Genomic DNA, 22042 nt, shown 5'->3' on the forward strand with positions numbered 1-22042 from the left:
CAGCTGAAAAGATTATTGATTATTTGTGCGAGTCCACGTGTATAGTTGCAGGAGTGTTCCTCGCCTTTTGAATACTGGGCCCTGAGTTGTGTGCTTAATTAATTAGTGTTTTTCTTTCTTTCTCTCTTTTGTCATTTGCGAGGTTACACTGGCAAACTTACGGGGCCCCGTCTGTCTCTGTTCTGTTGTGTTTGGTAAAGGGAACTGTATGTTAGTGGAAGCTCAGGATGCGTTCCCTGCCATTTGTGTCTCCTAGACTTAAAACTTTCTTTTGTATTGGACGAAAGAAAAGGTGTCAGACGTAAAAAAAATTCTACAGAAGATGAACAATATCTGCCATGTCATTAAAAAGCAGGAAAAACCAGCAAAGACGTGACACAGAACCTGAGAGATGCATTTGGCCCTTGAGTTGTTCGACGAAACTTCATCGTTATTTGAATCTCTGGAAATGTGGCTGTCAAGAAGCTATTCCCTGACGAATGGAACCATGGAGAAGAGGTTCAGTTGTGCCAAATTACACCAGAACTGTAATAAAAATCAGTAGCAACTTTAAAAAAAGTTTAATTGTGAATGCCTGTCCAGAAAATAGCTTCCAAATGTTATTTCACCCAAATATGTTCTTATAATGTTGCTTCATGCAGGTGATATAAACAAGAATGGTGAATGGACTAATTCTTATACAGCTCTTTTCTACTCTCACCCAATCACCCCATTCACACAAGCACTTCCTTCTATGCGTTTAAGTGCTTACTAAGCAACATTCACACTCACTATACTCCAATGGATGCATCGGAGAGCAACTTGGGGTTAGTATCTTTCCCAAAGATACTCGGCTTGCAGACTCGGGGAGCCACGGATCGAACCATTCATGTGGTTCGATCAAGATGCTTCATTGTTTTCATTACTTATTTGTGAGATATCCTGAACATATTTTAGGCAAATCAGACAGAAAATATAATACACAAAATATCATTAAATACAAAAATAAATCAAATGTGAATGAATGGAGTACAAACATTCCCACCTGTTGGCAGAGGTGTACTCTCATTGTCCTCTCCAGTTTTTTCATCCCCATCAGTCAGGGCTGTGTCCCTCCCTCTCCACTCGTTCTTGGGCAACAACTCCACCACAACCTCGTCCCCATGCACCGCTCTGTTTCGATTTTTTCGACCATACACAAGCACATCCCAAGTCAGATCTAAGATGGATAGGGGGGGGTCAAAGTCGGGAGAAGAGATCAGAAACGTCTAGCAAATATAAGTTTAATGTGTCTGTTCCACCTGTTTTGAAAATGTAAGGCGTTTTCACCTGTGCTCTTGGTTGAGAAGTTCTTCGGCCTGACGAAAGCCTCGTTCTGTGCCCGATGCTTGTTAACATTCAGTGTACCCTAGTAAAAAGGAATGAAACAAGACATTTACTCTTCTGCCACTGAGGTTGTGTTAAACAATCTGGTGAAAAACTCCACTGCCTTCTCTTTGTGACATCTCCATACCTGCTCAGGTACAGTTGGGGAAATAATTATCACTGCTGAATTTGTAGGTTTCCTCAGTTACAAAGAAAGAACAATTATTCATGTTATTTCTTTAATGTTAGTTTCATTTAATGGAGAGCGATAGAATATCAACCAAAAACTGTCTGTGAAGGTTCTCAGTCATCCAGGTCATCGTAGTCAAAGGAGCTTGCAAAGAAAAGCGTCTGGACTTCTTTAAGTTGCTTGAAGACGTTTCACCTCTCATCCGAGAAGCTTCTTCAGTTCTAAGGTCAAATGGTGGAGAGTCCCAGATATAAACCTAGTGGGAGTGACCCCCCACAGAGGGACAAAAGGACCCCCTGATGATCCTCTAATCGCCTGAGCCAAGGTGTGAAACTGGGTGTGGGTCCCAATCAGCCAGAGTTTCGGGTGTGTTCATTGTGAAACCTGGCCCCACCTTATCATGCGAATTCCTGAGGTCAGATGGCCCAGGATGTGAGTGGGCGTTAAGGCGTCTGGGAAGGATCTCAAAACTGGATTATAGATGGCAGAGAGTTGGTGTCGTAAGCCCCGCCTCTGTTCAAAGATGGTCGCTCACAGTGGACATAGATGGCTTCTTTCACTCCTCTTTCAAACCATCTGTCCTCTCTGTCCAAAATGTGAACATTGGCATCCTCGAAAGAGTGACCTTTGACCTTTAGACGCAGATGTCCATCTGCCTCAGGAAACTCTTTCTCCCCATCGTCACCCTCTGACTACTCCACTTGATACCAAGAAAAGTCTTACCACTGGCAACAAAGGTCTCTACCCCAAATACTAAGCCATGTTTTGCTTGGGGACTCACTGAAAGTAACTTGCCAATCCCTTTATGACTTTTTAAAATAATAATAATAATAATAATGATGTGTTTTTTCTGTCTCTCTCCTTTAAAATTAAACTGCAAGAAAACTTAGAGACAGTTCATATCTTCTTCATTCAATAACAGTCCTGCTCTTCATCTCATTTTCTTTATTCGTCAGCCCCTCAAATACTCCTACCTCCTCAGCACACTCCCTACACTCATCAGTGTATTTCGTTAGTATAGATTAGTATATGTATTAAAGGTACCTGCAGTTTCTCTGAAAAATGAACAGGCTTAAAGCTACTAAAATATTTAAACTTTGTTCCTGCAGTTGTTTTAAACTCGTGTTTTAAAGAGAGATCCGGTATACTTAAAACAGGAGTTAGAGAATTGTGGATCAATATGTTTGTCATTGCACAAGATGATCAGATCTTTAGCATGAATGCTCACCTCTGTTTTCTACACACACACATCACTGATCACATCACATGCTCACAGAGACACATTCACATACACACACATCACATGTTCACTCTTGCAGAGACACACGTTCACATGTGCGTGTCTTATCTGTCGCATCATTAATGTTGATGTTTGTGTGACCACTGAAGTTAATAAAAGGGCTTTGAGGGAAGGCTGGAGTTGGGCTAAGATCAGATGAAGAGCTTCTCCCCTTGCAGCAAGTAAAAGAAAGCGCTGAGTCAGCGGGGTTTGAGCGTTAGACCCAACAACAGGTTGGTACATTTTTACCTGAATGTAACGTTCAGACTTTATACCAGCCTCCAGGACTTCAGCGGGAAGATGTTCGGGAAACTCTTTCTCCCCATCGTCGCCCTCTGTCTCTTGTTGTGCCTGAGAAATGGAGCTAAACAGTTCATGGGCTGCCTGCAGATCTGACCAGAAGCTTTGCAAATAATCCTGGCAAAGGAAAAACACACAGGTCAAGAAATAAATTACTTCAGTTGGCCTTCTTAGTTCCAGTAACATCCCTTCAAGGGCCTAAGTTTTGGATCCTCTTCCACTTAACCTTATCAGGTTCGAGAAAGAGAAATAGAGTAAAATCTTTCAAATTCACCTCAAATCAACAGCCAGATGCTTAAACCTTTTGATACAGTTAGACGTCCTCAGTATTAGTATTACAATAATAGTTAAATAGATATAAGAACTGGTTTCAGAATAAATAAAGCGAGTTTTTGGAATGGGCTTCCCAAAGCAACAACCTCAACCCTGTTGTTAATTGTTGGACCGTGCTTAAACGCCACGACCGTTTTAGGAAACCAACCAATTTAAATGAATTCTACCAATTCTGGTTGAAAATCTGTTTTCAGTGACCGAAAACGCCGTTTACGTGTGGACGAAAGGCGCAAACACATAGAAAAATCTGCGTTTTCAAAAATACCCGGGTACGTATGTTTGGATAAAAATATACAAATCTGGCAGCAATGTATCAAAAATGTATCACAATAGAAAGCGATGTAATATTAATTTCACGGCTACTAGCATGTACTGCTCTTTTTCCTTTAAATAAACATCAGACTTGATATCAGTCCTTATTGAGCAATGAGTTTACTCTCTGACCGACTCGTGTTTGCGGCGTTCCAAACACGTTGCCAAGAGGGAAGATGCAGAGTACCTGTGAAGCCAAACATATAATATCAATACCCATAACATGGCTAAAGGCTGTTTCTAACCTCTCTTCTTTACTTTAACTGTCATTTATTGACCATTTTAAATGGCGATACCAGTGTATCGACAAATAGGTAAAAAGTGTAACTGTTTTTTTCTGACAGAGCTCGGATCAATCAGTGCAATTACAAACAAGGCTGTGACCTTCACCTTTAGCGAAATTCTCATTTACATACTAGTTTAATAGTTTTCTGACTCATTGTCACTGTGTTTTATACAACCACAGCATGCTTGCTAGGCTGACATGAATTGAAAAACAAAGTGCAGCTCTCCGTATGTAAACAGACTAAATGCCACATATATTTACATTTTGTCACTTAACCAAGAAATCATGTGTAATGACCGAAAGTTTGACAACAACCACCAATTTCACTTCTAAGTGAGACTGTTCTAATACTGCTGCCAAAAATGTAAGTGTTTCAAAAACCCATGCCTGCTACATGCTACAATAGTCCCACTGAAGATTAGTGAAATAATACAGACCAACCAACTGTTCCATCATATAGGCTCCAACACAACGACTTTAACACAAAGAGCTGACTTTCAGTTTTAGGTGTTCAAACCACGTGTTTCTCTAAATGCATGATGATAAATCCCTGTAAGGTGGCTACATATAAGAAGCCGATATAGAGTAGATGGTATTATAAAGGTATTTCATATACCTGGACGGAGATGACGTACACTCCAGACGTCAGGCTGCTGAACTGAGCTACGGCCTCAGGATCCTCAGTGATCATCACTATATTCATCATTCCTGCCAGGTGGTTGTAGTACCACACTGCAGCTGAGTACACACACCTACACACACACACACACACACACATACACACACACACATTAAATGAACTCACAAGTTTAGCATAAGATGCATGAAAGCAAATTGCCCGCTAAAGCAATAATCTTTAACATATCCCACTAAGTTTTTGCTGTTTTGTAGGTGGAAGTTATGATTTCACACTACTTGTAATTCAAATGGTGCTTCCACAGAAAGAATATAAAAAATAAATAATTGAGTGCCTTATCTATATAATAAACACATTTCATGAGAACACACTGCACTTCTAGCTTCATTTTTTGGCACAACATAAAAGTTTGTCAGATCGTGATTAACATTACAACCAAGTCTCTATTATTAAAAACACTCATTAAATCCTTTTGGTGCTTTTCTCTATTAAACTGGTATAAATATTAATCACTTTTAAGCTGCCATTCACAAGTCCTCCTGACTTCTTTGTTCCTGCACTTGTTTTCTACCTGAAGTGGAGGAAAAACATTTTTGAAAATGTTAAAATGACCCCTTTACCCATTGAACCCCTATTGGGACAAAACACTATGAATGCTCGATTGACATCTTAGCCAGTACGTGTGCTCTAAGAGCCATATGCATCTGCACCGCTGGCCTGTTGCACAATTTGAAAGAAAGTTCAAATGTAATGTTTACATTTTTAAATCTCCCAGATGAATTTTGCACACGTGTGAACTATACATTTATGTCACTTTCACAAAATATTTTTTAAACCCAGAGACTTAACATTTTTAGAAACACAATTTCCTTTCAAGAGTTGCTGAGCAGAAGTAGTCAGCAGGTGCAGTCAAAGACATTTTGTGTGATTGGATGATTATCAGGATGTCCTAAAAGCATCATTTGAAAAACCTTCAGTTAATCCAGTCCAAGAACAAAAGAACATATTTCTCCCATACTGGCTTCCCTGTTAAATCCAGAATTTAATTTAAAATCTTCTTACACAGAAAAGTCTTGAATAATCAAACCCCTTTTACACACCCACTTTACTCTCAGGCTGCGGGCTTATTTGTGGGGTTTACAAAAGTAGAATGGGAGGCAGAGCATCAGCCTTCATGCCCTTTTTTGTAGAACCAGCTTCCTATTTGCACACGGGAGACTGACGCCCTCTCACTATTAAGATTAGGATTAAAACTTTCCTTTTTGATTTATAGTTAGGGCTGGATTGAGTGACCCTGAATCCTCCCTTAGTTACGCTGCAATAGGCAAGATTGGGGACTTCCCATGGTGCAAGTATTTCATCTTTACTGAAGAACTGAATATGTTTTATTAGCATAATCTCCATTATAATTAATGAGATTTACAAATTTCACCTAGTGAAACATGTAACGTCACACTTTGACCCAGAAAAACAAAATGAAGTCAAAGAAGTATAAGTAGAAGAAAAAACATGACAAAGAGGAAAAAATGAGAAAGGAAAAGACTCTATAGACTCTATTTCTATGCTACATGTGCTGCAGCAACTTGACTGTACACTTCAGTGAGTGTGGTAAATAATGAGCACTGACCTGGTCTGCCATTTTTCCTGGCTCTCGCCCTTCTCTCGTGGACAGTAAGAGTACTTCTGAAATTCATTGGCAAACAGCACGCAGTCGTGTCGAGGGTCTTTGACAAGAGTTTGCAGCCGCTTGTAATATCTGCACAAACGCACATTACAAAAACAAGTACATTCAATAAAATCATAAATTACACTCAAGAAAGCCTCTCATTAGTTTGGGAGAATGGTGGGGATGTTAGGAGAACGTTAACCCTGAAGCACGAGGGAGAAAAAATAGACCAACGTATGTTGACTTTTCCTAACATAATTTATGTTCCTTTGTTCATTTTGGCTCATTTTTTAAATTCACTCTTGTTTGTAAAAATCAAAATAAAACAAAGACTTGTCTGTCAGATAATATGCATTAGACCTAAACATAAGATCCTGATCTGAAATTATTGAAAGAGGATGACACCTGGCTTTGTTATCCTTTGAGTTTCACAATAAAAGCCCAGTTGGTGAACTAAAGCAGCAGATTGCTTTTTTCTGAAACATGTTGACTATGTGTGAACACTATACTGCACTAACTTTAACGTGGCACATTTCAGAGTACATGTAGTAGCTGTTTCACACTAAAAATGAACACTTGTACTGATCAAACAGATGAAATAAGAAATAAAGGCCTACAAATGCCCCGATCACTAGTTGAGTTAATATAGATGATGTATAGAAAATTCAGCGATTCTGCAAAGGTGAAACTGCAAAGAGAGTCCACGATGAAGCTTTTTTCTCTTTGCTGTGTACGTTAAAGTCAATGGAAAACAGTAAGTAGTGATTCAGTATGACAACTCTGTATGTTTCACCAGATGTCCACCTAACACTATCAAAGTGAAGCCTCATCACATTAATGATGCAACACTCTAAAATGGCTGTGTGAGCACAAATCAGGAATAAACTGGACTGAAACCCGAGTTCACGTGGGACTTCTTATTTACAGTGCTCATCAAGTTTGTCCAAAGCGCTCCTGCATGTTTATGCTGGACACATATTTCAAGTCACAGGCTGCGTCTCTTTCAGCTTTGTCAGCAGAGCTCTGATATAATGAGGCTGACCCCTGGTCAATGTCTACAGACATGTGTAGCTAGGTTAAGCTGGGCACACAGCTAACAGCTTGATTATGAATGCAACTCAACATTTCAAACAGAAATTCAAAAAGAGCATCAGAATGGGGAGGAAAGTCGTTTAAAAGACTTTGAGCACGGCTGGTTACTGGTTGCAGATGAGCTACTCTGAGCATTTCAGGAAGCAGGTGCCGTGTTTGGGGATAGTTAACAACGCAGACAAGTTGCATTCATTTTAATGACATCACCACTAACTGCATTTTAAGACATGCAGTTAGTGGTGACAGGTTAATTGGAAACACTAAATTGCCCATAGGTGTGAATGGTTGTGTTAGTCCTGTGAGACTGGCTGACACATACCCAGGAGGGATGGATCAGCATTTACTGATTTCAGTGGTCAATGTGTTCTTCAACATTACATGACTGTTCAAAACCTACATGATGAAGAACTGAAACAGTTTCCATGTAACAAAGCCACAAATAACAAAAAAGAACATCAGTACTGGCCTGTTTCCTTCCCAGTAAACTCCCCCCCCAAAAAAAAAAACAAAAACAAAAAAACCCCAAACAATTGTACCTGCGATTCTTGCTCTGTAGAGCCTGGCAAGCAGTCTGGGTGAAGATGATGCCCTGCAGCTCTCTGAACTCCAAGATCTCCAGGTAGTCGACCACGACAGCAACATCAGGCACCACATAGTGGGTCAAATCTCCGGGCAGCAGCTTTCCATCTGTTTGGGAAGATCAATGTTCAGCGATAAAGGCTTCTTTCTACAGCTCTTTATTTGCTTGATTTCCTATTGGAAATTTTATCAACTGTGCTAAAAGACACTTAAAAGCATCCTTCTTTTACATTTGCTTGTTTCCTACTAAACGTTGCACAGATGACAGGAATCGACGTACATCCAGAGAAATGCGTTTAAATATTTTCCAAAATGTCCCATATAAAGAGTTTATTGTGCTTACACATCACTCTCTTTGAAATACTTGTTTTTACTTTATTTGCACACCAGATGTTCATCAGCATATTACATGGCAAAAACTAAATTTATTGTTACTTTGATATATTTCAGTACCAGTTATTGTAATGCAGTCTATCTTGATTATGACCCATCATATTAACAGTGAGCAGCCTCGCAGCAGTTTTCCAGGCTTTCTAAAAGTCTTTCTTTGGACACTTGATGGTTTTTCATTCACAGTTATTATACCAAACATTTTCATTTAGTTTTAATTTGTTAAGCCTAACCTATGAATCATTCATTAAAAAAACACCTAACTCGAGGGATGAACCAGGGTTATATCTAGACATTATAACACAGCAAAAATAAATAAATAAATTGCATCTTTTTCCAATTTCTTTAGCTGAATCTATGAAAAATGCCACAGATAATGCAGTCTGACATTCATAAAATAGTATTTTTCACCAACAGGCTGATATCTGCAGCACTATTAGCCTAAAACTTGATATAAACATAAACCTGGCACATCTTATACAATGGATTTCTTTTTAGGTCTTCAGATATTTCAATAAATTGTTGCACCTATTTTCTATTTTCCAAGCAAAATGCAAAGACATGAGGTGTTGCTCACAATGTTTTCAGGGCGCTGTATAACCTACAAACACAAGGAAGATCTGTATTAAGATGAAGTCAATATACACAATATACACAGAAAAAAACCTTTTGAACTCGTATTGATATTTCATAAAAGTGCTGATCATTCTCATCTCAAACACTAAACAGCAGCACAAATGTGCAAGCTTAAGTGATTGTTCTTTACTACAGATGACCCTATCAAGTATTTGGATCACATATCAGTGCAGTCCAGACTCAAAAAGCAAATCCAGTTCTACACTGTTCTGCGTTTACATCCCTACTGTCAGCAGCAGATCACCAGCTGATCATAGCATGAAGGAAACCAACAGCTAAAGAGCTGGCAGCCTGCAGGCCTTTTACACCTGCTGTGCTCAAAGCTTTTCTCTGAATGCTTCTAACAAACTGTGGTCAAGTGAGTGGACGTCACTAAAAAGCTCTACAAACCTGTTGGCTTTACTCTCTCACTTGCATGTTCTCATTAAATATATCTGGTTTAACAACTACTACGAACACTTTATTGAACTTACGATAGCACTGTTGGTTGTGTCAACTTGATTAATATTACACCAGTTCACCTGTCTCTTATCAGCCCCACTCCATGCATTACATGCATATGAAGATGTGCACTTACATTAAGACTGAGAGCAGTGAAAGAAGAAACTGTCATAACCATAAAGCACAGATCAATAACGATTCTGAGCTAAAATTAACTAGTGCAAGTACATTTAGGGAAAACAAAAACATGCTTTTTCAGGAAAGGAATCTTTGAGTGCATCCTGACTGCCTCTAACGAGTTTCTTCCTCACAGTGAGGAATATCGCATAACATTGTTCTGCCCACACAAGCTACCGATCTGATACCTTTTGGTTTTATATCTTAGACAAAGTCAGACTGGTGCACCCTTGCCTCTTATCTGTGCACAGGTTTGCCATTTAACTGTCATACGAGGTAATTCTAGCTTTGGGTCATACTGTATGCACTTTGCTATTTCACGATTCATGTTACAGTGAAGCAAAGTATAATATAATAAAAATGACGTTATTTTCCTCATGTGATTGTGTACAGCCCCAAACCCCTACCTGCCAGCACTGCGTTAACAGCAACGTTAGATTCTTCTATAGCAGTAAACAAAGAGCAGTTTTTGTGAATGTGACATTTTGCTGATTTTACCATTTACACAGTCGGCCTGACACAGTGAGCTGCAGCAGGGGACCCGCTCTCTCAGATAGTGTTCCCGGACCACTCGGAGCTTCCGCCCCACGCAGCTTTTCAAATGCAGCACTCTCTCCGTTTTAATCATCGTCCACACTCACTAATGAGCCACATACAGCTGCCGGCGCTCGCTAACTTGCTGTTCAGCCAAGACGCGGGAAGACACGGTTGTAAACATTCACGGCAAAGTTCAGCGAAATACGGAAGGAAAGGCACGACCGCTGACGTCATGACGCCCAAGCAGTACCGCGTCTTGCTGCGTTCAAGTGCTGTCGGACGCTCACTCAGGCCAGTAATGGGAATTCGTCTTTTTGATGACCTCGGTACTGACTCGGATCAGCGATATAAGAGCCAACACTTATATCAACTCTCAAGGCTCCCAAGCTGCATTACCCTTTATCCAAATGAAGCAACGTTAAAGCCTTTAATTCATCTTCATGTTGGCAGTTAGAGTCAAATCTAATCTGAGCTGCTCCCGTGTCTGTATGTTTTCATTTGGCAGTTTTACGCCCAGTGCCCTTCCTGACACAACTATACTACAATACTACCATAAAAGTAATTATAGTAAACCTTACGATTTCCACAAATTTAAACAAAACTACATTAATATCAAAGCATCAAGGAATACTACAGATGTGTATAAAGGCTTCATTTATATTGCACAGTTTCAGTGTTTTAGTGCTAAAACAGTAAATGTTACAATTTTGGTGCTACTTTAATCTCTATGTCATTTAAATGTACTACCAAAGTAAAAGAAAAGTTCTTAAAACATATGAGAGAGACAGAATGTGTATTAAAGATGAACATAGCAGCCGTGACATGGTCATGTCACCCACCAGTCTGTAGATTAGAGTTTGAGGGACTTTTTGTTTGTATGGTTTTATTTGTTTGTTTGTTTTTAATTTAACATATGACACATGGTGGATTTCAAATATGAGGACACTGCATGCATGACTGAGACTGTCAGTCACAATTGCCTGTTTTATACTTAATTAATGGAACCATGATATACAAAAGCATCACTGGCTTCACTTTTCACTATAGTGAGGTTCCAAACTGAAAAAGGGAGCTGAGTGTTTTTGGTCTTGCAGTCTTGGCATTTTGATACCAAACTACAAGCCAAGAGTAAATGCATAGACAGTAAAATACCCAGAATGGATGCAGCAGCCAACGACTGGCCAGAAACACCAGAGGAGCGAAACACCAGCTCTTGGTAGACAGAGCAGTCACCCAAGAGTAAGACCAGACTAACCATTCTGTTTACTGGATTGCCTGGATGACCACAAGAAAGCCTATGACTCAATGCCCCACACATGAATCCTGGAATGCCTAGAACTGTACAAGATCAGCAGGACCCTAGAGCCTTCATTAGGAACTCAATGGGGATGTGGCAAACAACAGTAGAGGCTAACTCCAATAGCAAAGTCACCATCAAATGCTGGATTCACCAAGGAAATGCTCTTTCTCCATGGAGAATGGAGCAGTGGTCATTTCCTCTACATGGATGACACCAAGCTGTATGCCAGGTGTGAACTGCCATAGTCCTGCCGAGTCACCTGAATGGTAATAACAAGATCCAGGATATCAACACCTTTGCCCTGCTGGGATAATAAGCAGGCCAAAGGAGGCGATAGAAGCCACCATGCATGGAGGGTTTCACCCCGAGGCTGTACGCTAAACAAAAGGAAGGCGGCCGGTGATTAGTGAGTGTGAGAACCACGCTCCATATGAGACAACAAACATCCACGAGTACATCAGGAAGATAGTCACAACTCACTGCGTGCTTAGCGAATACCTCAGGCAGCAGAAACCCAAGAAAGAAGAGGAGCAAGACAAGGAACCATCATGGAAGGACAGGCCCCTCCCAGAGACCGACGGACAAACCAACCGAACATAGTAGTGGTGGACAAGCAGAGGAAGATGGTTGTAGTGACCGATGTAGCGACATTTTACTGTTGGTAAGATGCTCCTTTTCTCTGAGTTGTTTCAAGTCAAGTCAAGTATTTATTTATTGTCATTGTCAAAGAACAATGAAATTGCGTTTGGGGCTTCCGTGCAACCCGTAAAAAAAAAAAAAAAAAAAAACCCTTAAAACCCAAGTGTAAATATTTAACCCAGTGTGACTTCAGTGCAATGAGACAATCCTTAGCAACAACATGAGAACAAGACAGGTAATGTTCATAGGACATTCAGACAAAGACCTGAGAAACATGACAAAATGCAACAATGCAACCCGTTCAATATTATTGTACTGTGAGATATGATGGTTGTCTATTTAAGAAAGGGGGGGGGGAATCACTGCTAATCACTTCATCCCTTGTCTTCTGCAATGTCTCCACAGGTCAGAGTGGCTGCAGACGCTGGGGGGCAACAGAAGCACCAGACCATGTGTGTTCAAGGTGTAGGCAGTCAGCATGTGTTTTCTGGGATTACTGGGTAATAGAAGTGGGACACTCTCAAGTGGTCTGGCAGAGACTACTGTGTACCAGTAATAGGCCAGGCATTGGCTTTCCACCAGACCCTGGGCCACCAAAACGTGGTTTGACCTGAGGCATTGCTGGAAGCAAAGTGGGTAGAGGTCAGGTATATTTTTTACTTTACTTTACTTTACTTTTTGGAGTAATGACCCTGACACTGATCACAACAAAGAAGGGAAATACCTTAAACTTCTATTTGTAACGAGGTGTTTTCATGCTGTTTTATTGCTACTTTTGCTAGAAGCACTTGTTATTATCAGCTAATAGTAAATATTTAGATAACTATAGACGTTATAATACTTTTGACAGGTTTCTTCCTGGAGTGCAGGAAGATGCAGGAGGCTGTTGCAGCTCAAAAGGAATATTTGAAGTTGATCCAATGTGTGTTGTTAAACAGCGGAGGAAGTTGTTGTTAAGCAATGCAAAGTAGCAGGCGAAGTGGGGCATTCCTCTCGCTGCCGCTGCTGCTCTTTGGCTGTGCTGTGAAGAGGAGCTGCAGCAGAGCACCAGCACAGATTCTGCGCTCAAGTTGAGAAGTGCTCCGACACAGATGCTGAGGACTTAACTCGAGTTCATGGACCGGCATCGTTTGAAAAAGTCTGTTTTAAAATGACGCATCCCCGCTAAAGGTAAGCACTAAAAATGATTTTATCATTTTTTTCTACACGCACAGATATTCGTTTAAGGGGGATATCGAAAAATCACTATTCAGCAGGAAGCAGTTTGTAATGATATTTCCTAATATCAATAATCTCTCTCTCTCTCTCTCTCTCTCTCTCTCTCTCTCTCCATATATATATATATATATATATATATATATATATATATATATATGTGTGTGTGTGTGTGTGTGTGTCTGTGTGTCTGTATGTATGTATATATGTGCTACATGAGCACTTTTGAACCAAATTTTGAACCATATAAGCACAATAAGCTCTTGCTATTTCTTGCGATTTCATGATTTAATAACTGTTGTCTTTCTGGCGATAATATGAGGCTGGCTTCCCCCAAAAGTTAGTTTCATAACTCATTTTTGAGCGGTCCTGCTGTCCCGTCCCTGTACGGTTTGGCCCTGTTTACCGCAAGTCGGCTCTTTGTTAATCTCCCCACTTTTCTGTTCAGTTTACAAGCGCCACGGCTAAACTTCACATCGCCTAACAGAAACACAGTCGACTCTTTTACACGTGGATGTAGTTCACAAATTAAGCAGCTGATTGATCAATTACTGAACCATTGCAGTCAGCTCCTGTTGGTGTTAAAAGGGTGTGACTGTGCACTGAGACGGTCCTCAGCAGTCCGTGTTTCATTAATTGGGCAACAGAATGATTATTGCTGTTGTTGTACATCCACCGAATCCGCCTGAGGAGTGAAAGCACGCAAAGTTTAACGAGCTTGCAGCGCTAGATGGCGATCTTGAGCAAGACACATAAACCTGGAGGTGTTCCACGAGGCTTTGTGTGTGCGGAGGTTGCGTGTCTTTGAACGTTACATCCACTGGTTGAAAGAAATAGAATATTTGCATTCGGTGACGATGTAAAGTTCAAAGTCAGTAGAGAGAGAGATATATCAATTTAGAGCCTCACAAAGAACATGCACGTTCTTAAGAGAGACGCTTTTCAATTTCTGTTTTGTGTTCTCCTTTCAAGTTGTTAACATTTATTGCGCAGCTGTAGTGCTATGCAATATGTCACGGTTGGCATTTGTCACAAACATGCCCTTGCAATAATAGTAATGCAGCTTTTGACGACTCCCGGGCTCTTACTTTAATTAAATGAGTTTTACTTTTTAAGATGAGGCTGTGTGGGTGGCATCGACAGTTCAAGACCATAAGTCCTCAGAACCATGTGCAGGTCAGGGCTGCACCACTAGCACTGCTTTGGCAAGATGATAAGGTTGTAAGAAATCCAAAATGCATTTATCTGAGAAAAACAAAGTAAACGAGAGCGATGTCAGGTGGCTGCAGTCTCACTTAGGAATAGACCTCAGTGTCAGGAGCTTGTCAGGCTTGTGAGTTGCATCAGTGTTTGACAGAAAGGAGAGAGCAGTGTGATGTGCAGATATAGTCCTAGATAATGTTCTGAAATTTGCGATTTAAGTGATCAATTCACGCAACGCTGAATTTAAAAAGAAATAACAAAAAGTTAAGAGAAAAAAAATGAATATAAGAAAAAATATATGAGCAAAGAGAGAACAGGTTCTTATTATATCAAACACCTGTCAATTCACATTGCCAAGAGAAAAAGTGCACATTAAATAAACAATGATAAAAAAAAATCTCATGATTTCTGTTAGATTCAAATAAAACACACAAATGAAAAAAAGCCCAGAGGTCTTGTTTTTCTTTTCATGGATTACATTTTTCCAGTGCAAAGCTTGACAAAATTCATTTATCAAGTTCCCCCTCCCTCAAACAAAAAGAAAATAATTCCTGTTTGTTGCTCATCAAGCAGAAATCTATTCACTTCACTCGAATTCAGTTTCAGTGCCAAATCAGAAGGCGCTTTACATTGTATGATGATATATTTTAACTTGGCAGATGTAACACATTTTTCCACATTAACTAAAACTTGCAGCTATGTAGTAACAGTACATACGGATTTCCTCTGATTTCAGTTTCCAAATTCTGAATATTGACTTGTAAATAATAGAATGTGAAAAAAGGGGGTGGGAATAGAAAAAGTGTAAACTTCATCCCAATCCTCTTCGAGCACGAACCTTGTGTAGATATAGATATTTTCATATTATCTATCTATCTATCTATCTATCTATCTATCTATCTATCTATCTATCTATCTATCTATCTATCTATCTATCTATCTATCGCAGTCATCATATAATATGAACTCTGATGTGCTTTTACAAAACATCTAATTTTTTCTGTTTAGATCAAAGATTATTCTAAATTTCAAATAATGTGATGCACTTTAGTTTGAAGGCTGTTGTGGGTTCATTATTTTATAGCTTTTCTCAAATCATAGCAAAACCATGTTCAACAACTGGATCACTATTCTGCTTTTCTGTCTGAGTATAAATACTTTGGAAGAGATGGTTCAAAGCCAAGCCTGTTTTAAGTAGAGCCAAAGCATTACAGTGGTATTTACTGTACTATGAACAAGTATTTCCCCCTTCCTTATCTCTTTTGGCATTTTTTTTATATTTGTCATACCTAAATGTTTCACAACATCAAAGAAATGTTATTACTAAACAAAGATAACCCAAGTAAAAAATAAAGTGCAGATTCTGAATTGTGTTTTAATTTATTAAGGGAAAAAAAAGCTATCCAAACCTACCTGATCTTATGTGTAAATGTATTGGAAGTAAGTTTTGGAACGCTGAGCTCACTTTCACCAGTAACACCCACACCCGATTATTGCCACACCAGCTGAATCAAGAAATCACTTGAAACCTGTCTGACAAAGTGAAGTCGGCTAAAAGGTTGCTAAAAGCATCTCGTGCTACAATCTGAAGAATCGACTAAGAAAGAAAGTCACTGACTATGATGAGAGCCATCATCCAGAAATTTAGAAATCTTGGAGCAGTGGGAACCTTGCCAGGAGTTGCTGGTCTACCATGACTACTCTGTGATAGACAACTCATCCAGGAGATTACAAAAGAACACAACAACAGAAAGATGACTGCTTCGGCTGTATTAATAGGAGTCACTGATTGAGAATCTGTTCTTCAGCTCATACCAAACAACACTTTGACTACTCCATAGGCCGCATCTTAATAGTCCCTCAGCACTGCTGCACTTGTGATTTAGTCCATAAATGGTAAACATAATTCCAGTGTTTAAAGAATAACAGGCTGTTGAGGGTACCGAAGTGTGTCGCCAGTAGAAAATAGTTCCTGTAGGCCAGATACCCTCCCATGCATACAAACCAAATAGTCCGCTGTGCCTTGCAATCACAATCACAGCCATTAAATACCTGAGTTGGTACAGAGTATACAGCAGGAAAATCAGAGGAAGCAGAGTGCTGTTCCTCTGGACAAGTGGAAGATTTTTTTTTTCTTGCCCCTAAAATTCAATGATGTGTGTGCATCGTGTTGAAAGTACTGTTTGTCAGTCTACTAGCACATTAAACCAGACTTTCCATTTCCATTCCTATTTTGGCACAAAATGCTTTTTATATTCATGCTCATTTTGAGAAAGGGAGAAAATACATTTACATCATCTAGCACGTCAAGCAATGTTTGAAAAAGATAAACGGTTTGGGCAGGAAGAAAGTTCGAGTTTATGCACAAATGTCAAATTCAAAAGCTAGGCAGTGTTGTCCGTTTCTTTCATGCCAGCAAAAAGCCAGTTTCCTGTTACTTTATTTTGTATACTAACATTATTAGTATGACCAGATAAATCAGCGAGATTATTGGTGGGATGCTGCCATGTCCCTGAATTACTGTTGTGTATTTACTAGGTAATAAATTTGGCAGCAGGAGGCTGTTAAATGCTGACTTTCACCTAAGAGCTGCTGGTGGTTGGCATCTGATGTGATCTCTCCATCTTACTGTGGACAGACCATGATACTGTGCTGCAGCAGCTGATTTTCCAGTTTGCTGACCCCTTTCTCTAGGGAATCCTACATATTCTGTCAGATCAATACATGTAATCAGTGCTGATAAATGGGAGAACGCTAGCTGTTGTTCCTCAAGGACATGTCATATTGGACTTCCAGCTCTTGTGGCCTGAGCTTCTTATGCTGGTTATTAGAAAAAAGATGCAGGAAAATGTAATAGCAAGTAGTGTTATATATGGTATTAGAATAACTGGTTGATTGCTAAAAGGTTTGTGTGTGGGTGTAGGGGGACGCTATGAATTATGGAGAGAATTTGTCTAAGAGTTTGAGCTCTGTTCTCTCAGGATGAGGCAACGGCAAAACATCAGCCATGCAATTCAAATAGCTCATAAGGTGGAGGTAAAAAGGAGAGACCATTAAGGCCAGCAGCCCATCGGCTCGCAGCGTCCTATTCATCGTGCAACAAAGGCCGAGCAAGCAGGAAGAAAAGCAACATGAAACATTTTTAAGTGGTTCTGCCTAGTGGGCACTTTAGAGTGGACAGGAGGGAGGGCGATGAGGCTGGCCATTACAAAGCATCATGAATTCTGTCCTTAGGGCAAATGCACGAGTAACACATTATAGACAAAACAGATGGAGGGCTCCCCCGTGAAGGGAGAGAAAGAGAGCAGCGTCGTACGAGTGCAGGACAGGATAGGTCGCTAAGGTTTCAGGGGTTGCTGTGACCTGGCAAATTGACACATGCTTTGAAAAATGGAACCAGTGTGTAGTTTGTGTTAGCTGAGGGCATGCAAAGGCTTTCTTGGAGAGGAGGCTCTTTTCACCAGCTTGTGATGGAAGCCACGATAGATACAGCGCATCCCAAAAGTTTCCACAGTGCTTCACTTGTTCCAAATTTTAGTCGTGTTGCAGCCTCATTTCAAAATGGATTCAATTAATTTTTTTACCTCAAAATTCTACCGTGCAATGACAACGTGAGAAAGGTTTGCTTGAAATTTGTTCTAAAAAATAAAAATAATAGAAAGATGTGCAGCCTCTGTCACGACACTCAGGTGCATCCTGTTTCTGCTGATCTTTTGTGAGAGATTTTTACAACTTGATTGCACACGTCCTACTGCTGAAAATCATCTCCATACTGTGACACTTCAATGTGCCACTGACAGGTTTGCGTGTCACATAATGCTCAAGCCTTTTAATTCATCTGCAATTGTTTTAATTTTCCAATTATTTCTAATAAAGGTCTTTAAACCAAGTTTGAAGGCAGCTGTTGTCCTCACAGGTCAACCAGCACAAACATGATGTTACAGAGTAGGAATAAGATCGCTGTGAATATGAAGAATATAAATGAACTCAGTTTTGTCCCATGCAGCAGTTATACTGGTCCACACAACACTGATGGGGAACATTTCTTTCTACAGAACAATTTCCATTTGGTTCATTTATGTTCAGTTTGGTAATAAGTGACGTGTTAGACATATTACAGGATTATCTAAGCTTAGACGCAGCGCAGAAAGGTTTTTACAATCAAAGGCTTTAAAACTGATGTGCATGTGTCCTATTCTAGGAGCTATAAGTCTCTATTATATCCAAAAGGCAGAAATTCAACCCCACGCCACTCTTGAAATAACAGATTGATCATTTGCATAGAGAGGCAGAAAGAGTTGTATAGAGAAACAATTTTTAAAAAAGTTCAGGAAGTAAATGATGGAAAAATAAAATAATAAAATAAAAATAGTTCAAACTAAATGGAAAAGTAATTAACTAATTTAAAAAGAAAATGCTTGGAGAAAATGTAATTACAAATATCATTTTCTGTCACATTTTTCCCTGAGATGGACTTGTGCCGTGTCCTGTCCTGCCACTTTGCAGAGCTATCAGCTCCAGTGGAAAGTGGTTAAGCAAGTGGGTGAATTTCTGTCACATTTATTTTTGACATTTTAGATTTGGTACATGGATTCGTTCTTTTAGGTCTTTCCAGACTGTATACTAGGGGACATGAAAATGAGGAAAAGACCAAAGAAAAAATGTAAACTGAACAAAATAAAGAAATGTGACCATTCAAGAAAAACGTTCATTAATGTTTTGTTATGGTAAACGGACTGATTCTTATATAGCTCTTCTACTCTCCCGGAGTGCTCAAAGTGCTCAACATGCCACATTCACAGTCTTCTGTGCTTTTAAGTACTTGCTAACTACCATTCACACACCGACGGATGCATCGGAGAGCAACTTGGGGTAACTAGCTTGCCCAAGGATATTTGGCATGCGGACCAGGGGGAGCTAAGACAGGGATCGAACCACCAACCTTCTGATCAGTAGATGACCTGCCCCGCCTCCTAAGCTACAGTTACAAGCTACATGTATAGATAAAAAAAAACACACACACAGCAAACACAAGACATCACCAAATTTAGTTTCACTTGTTTGTTTTTCCTTTTGCAGTTGTTGTTCTCAGTAGTTCTGCTGGCATGACATGGATTGTAAGCAGGCTTAGGATGGGCATTAACATGTAGCAATTACAAATATACTTTCTACTTTCAGTCTAAAATAATATGGTAGTTTGCTGATGGTTAGTCTCCATTTAGTCTCTATTTCAGGCAGTAGGATTTGGGGGGAATTTTTTATTTATTTTTTTATAAAACCCTGGAGACAAACAATTAGAACAACTATGTTGCTGGTAATGAATATTGACCTTGTCTGGTCTGTGAGACAAGTAAGAGCAGAGTTCATGCTGTGACCCACTGGTACGCAGGGACTGAGGGGAGAAAGGGTTTTAATTCTGCTATTGCATAATATACTATTTTGACTGTACATGTGGAGAATACTGCTCAGTCACATTAGAGAGGCCCTTAATTATCCTCTGCATCTTAGTGTGCAGTTACTTTTTCTGTGGATTTAGCATTCATAAGAAGTTGTCGACTTCAAGCTTTGCCAGTTTCCGTCATCACAGACACTGGGTGCTGGAAGCATTATAGTGGATTATACTAAGTCCAGCAGAGCACAGCAAGACTTGCTCAATGTAAAGCAATCCTCTTCATTTTCTGACAGTCAACAGTCTCCGTGGGGGTTAGTTACTGGCCATTTTGTGGCAGCTGCTAACCAACAGAACAACATGCTCTGACATGAAATTTAATCAACAGCTAGGTCCATAAATATTTGGACAGAGAACAATTTTTTGTCATTTTGGTTCTGTACGTTACCACAATGAATTTTAAGTGAAACAACTCACATGCAGTTGAAGTGCAGGCTTTCAGCTTTATTCAGTGGGTTGAACAAAAAGATTGCATACATGTGAGTAACTAAAGTATTTTCATGAACACAACCCCTTCATTTCAGGGGCTCAAAAGTAACAGGACAAATTAACTAACTGAAAATAAAAGGTTCATTTCTAATAGTTGTTTGAAAAACCCCTTTGGTGGCAATGACAGCCTGAAGTCTTGAACTCATGGATGAACACAGATGCTGGTTTCCTCCTTTTTAATGCTGTCACAGGCCTTTGCTGCAGCAGCATTCAGTTGCTGGTTGTTTGTGGGTCTTTCTGTGCAAAGTTTAATCTTCAGCAAGTGAAATGCAGCTCAGTTGGGTTAAGATCAGGTTGTTTGCATCAATAAACTCCTGGGTTGCTTTGGCCGTATGTTGTGGCTTATTGTCCATCTGTATTATGAAACACTGCCTAATCAATCTGACTGCATTTAGCTGGATTTGAGCAGACAGTCTCTGAACACCTCAGAGTTCATGAGCTGTTCCACACCTTCTTCATACTTTTCTCTTGCCATCATTCTCGTAGAGGTTGATGTTGGTTTCATCTGACCAAAGAAAGTGGAAAGAAAGTTCTTGAGGCTGATGAGTGGCTTGCACCTTGCAGTGAACCCTCTATATTTACTTTCATGCGGTCTTCTCTTTATGGTAGACTTGGATATCTATATGTCTACCTCCTGGAGAGAGCTGTTCACTTGGTTGGAAATTATTCTGCGATCAGCCACCACTGTTGTCTTCTGTGGACAATAAAATCTTCAAAATGCTAGCACCACACCTCAAATCAACTCCAGGGTTTTTCTCTGCTTAATTGATAATGACATAACAAAAGAGTAGCCCACACCTGCCTACGAAATAGCATGCAAGCACCACACAGAAAAGACCTGGCTAGGTGGTTGAATCAAACCCAGGACCTTCTTGCTTGTGAGGCAACAATGCTAATCACCGCACCACTGTGCTGCTCAATATTGATCGTTATTGATAACTTTAAAAAAAGTAATCTGAAAGTAACTAATTATCCTAGTTTCTTTGTTTAAAAAGAAAAAAGTAAACAGCCATAGCTTAGTTCATTCAGTACCCCCAACACTCTAAGAACTAAAACTGATAATTACTTAAATATTTTGGTGCAACACTTTTACACTCAAAAATAATGAGTAAATGCAAAAACAATCACATCTCTTAAATACACCTTATTAATTGAGTAAATCCAACTAAAATGGAATAAGTTGTTATGAACAATTAAAGATGTTACAGTAACATACAAAATTGAGTAAATACAATTGAAAATGTAAGTTAAAACAACAGTAACCAAAAGTTCAAACTACATAAAATATTAATTAGGAAATGCTGAAATGCTTGGCACATTTAACCTACACCATTACAATTATTTGTTTTTAAATAATGGTTCAATTGACTTAATATTTTTAAGTTAACTTAAGCAAAAACGTTAACACACACACACACACACACACACACACACACAGGAAAAAAGAACCACGTCAGTTCAACATTGTTCACAATGATTTATTTTAAACAGCTTTTTTGTGAATCACACATTTAGCAGATTCCTTCTCTGAACACAGTGAGCTGAAAT

General features: G+C 39.5%; 2 protein-coding genes across 7 annotated transcripts in view; one reads left to right on the forward strand and one right to left on the reverse strand.

Annotated features, from left to right (window-relative positions):
- dis3l (DIS3 like exosome 3'-5' exoribonuclease) overlaps positions 1–10419 on the reverse strand; it is a 30253-nt gene extending 19834 nt beyond the window's left edge. Inside the window, exons 1-7 of one of the 2 annotated variants that reach the window (XM_076886991.1) lie at positions 10161–10419; positions 7976–8126; positions 6309–6437; positions 4661–4796; positions 3063–3230; positions 1309–1387; positions 1025–1198 (exon numbers count right to left, since the gene is read on the reverse strand). In XM_076886991.1, the coding sequence (XP_076743106.1) occupies positions 1025–1198; positions 1309–1387; positions 3063–3230; positions 4661–4796; positions 6309–6437; positions 7976–8126; positions 10161–10290 (967 nt within the window). In that variant the 5' untranslated portion in view covers positions 10291–10419. The remainder of the gene's footprint in view (positions 1–1024; positions 1199–1308; positions 1388–3062; positions 3231–4660; positions 4797–6308; positions 6438–7975; positions 8127–10160) is intronic. The other variant, XM_076886995.1, reaches the window with a different exon arrangement.
- A 2759-nt stretch (positions 10420–13178) lies between these two features.
- LOC101468455 (multiple epidermal growth factor-like domains protein 11) overlaps positions 13179–22042 on the forward strand; it is a 267137-nt gene continuing 258273 nt past the window's right edge. For 4 of the 5 annotated variants that reach the window (XM_076887043.1, XM_004568657.5, XM_004568658.5 and 1 more), the window contains exon 1: positions 13180–13308. The gene's annotated coding sequence lies outside the window, so the exon portion shown is untranslated. Of the gene's footprint in view, positions 13309–22042 lie in introns of all 5 variants that reach the window. The other variant, XR_013099674.1, reaches the window with a different exon arrangement.

This window comes from Maylandia zebra, linkage group LG1 (assembly GCF_041146795.1).
Source record: "Maylandia zebra isolate NMK-2024a linkage group LG1, Mzebra_GT3a, whole genome shotgun sequence".
NCBI lineage: Eukaryota > Metazoa > Chordata > Actinopteri > Cichliformes > Cichlidae > Maylandia > Maylandia zebra.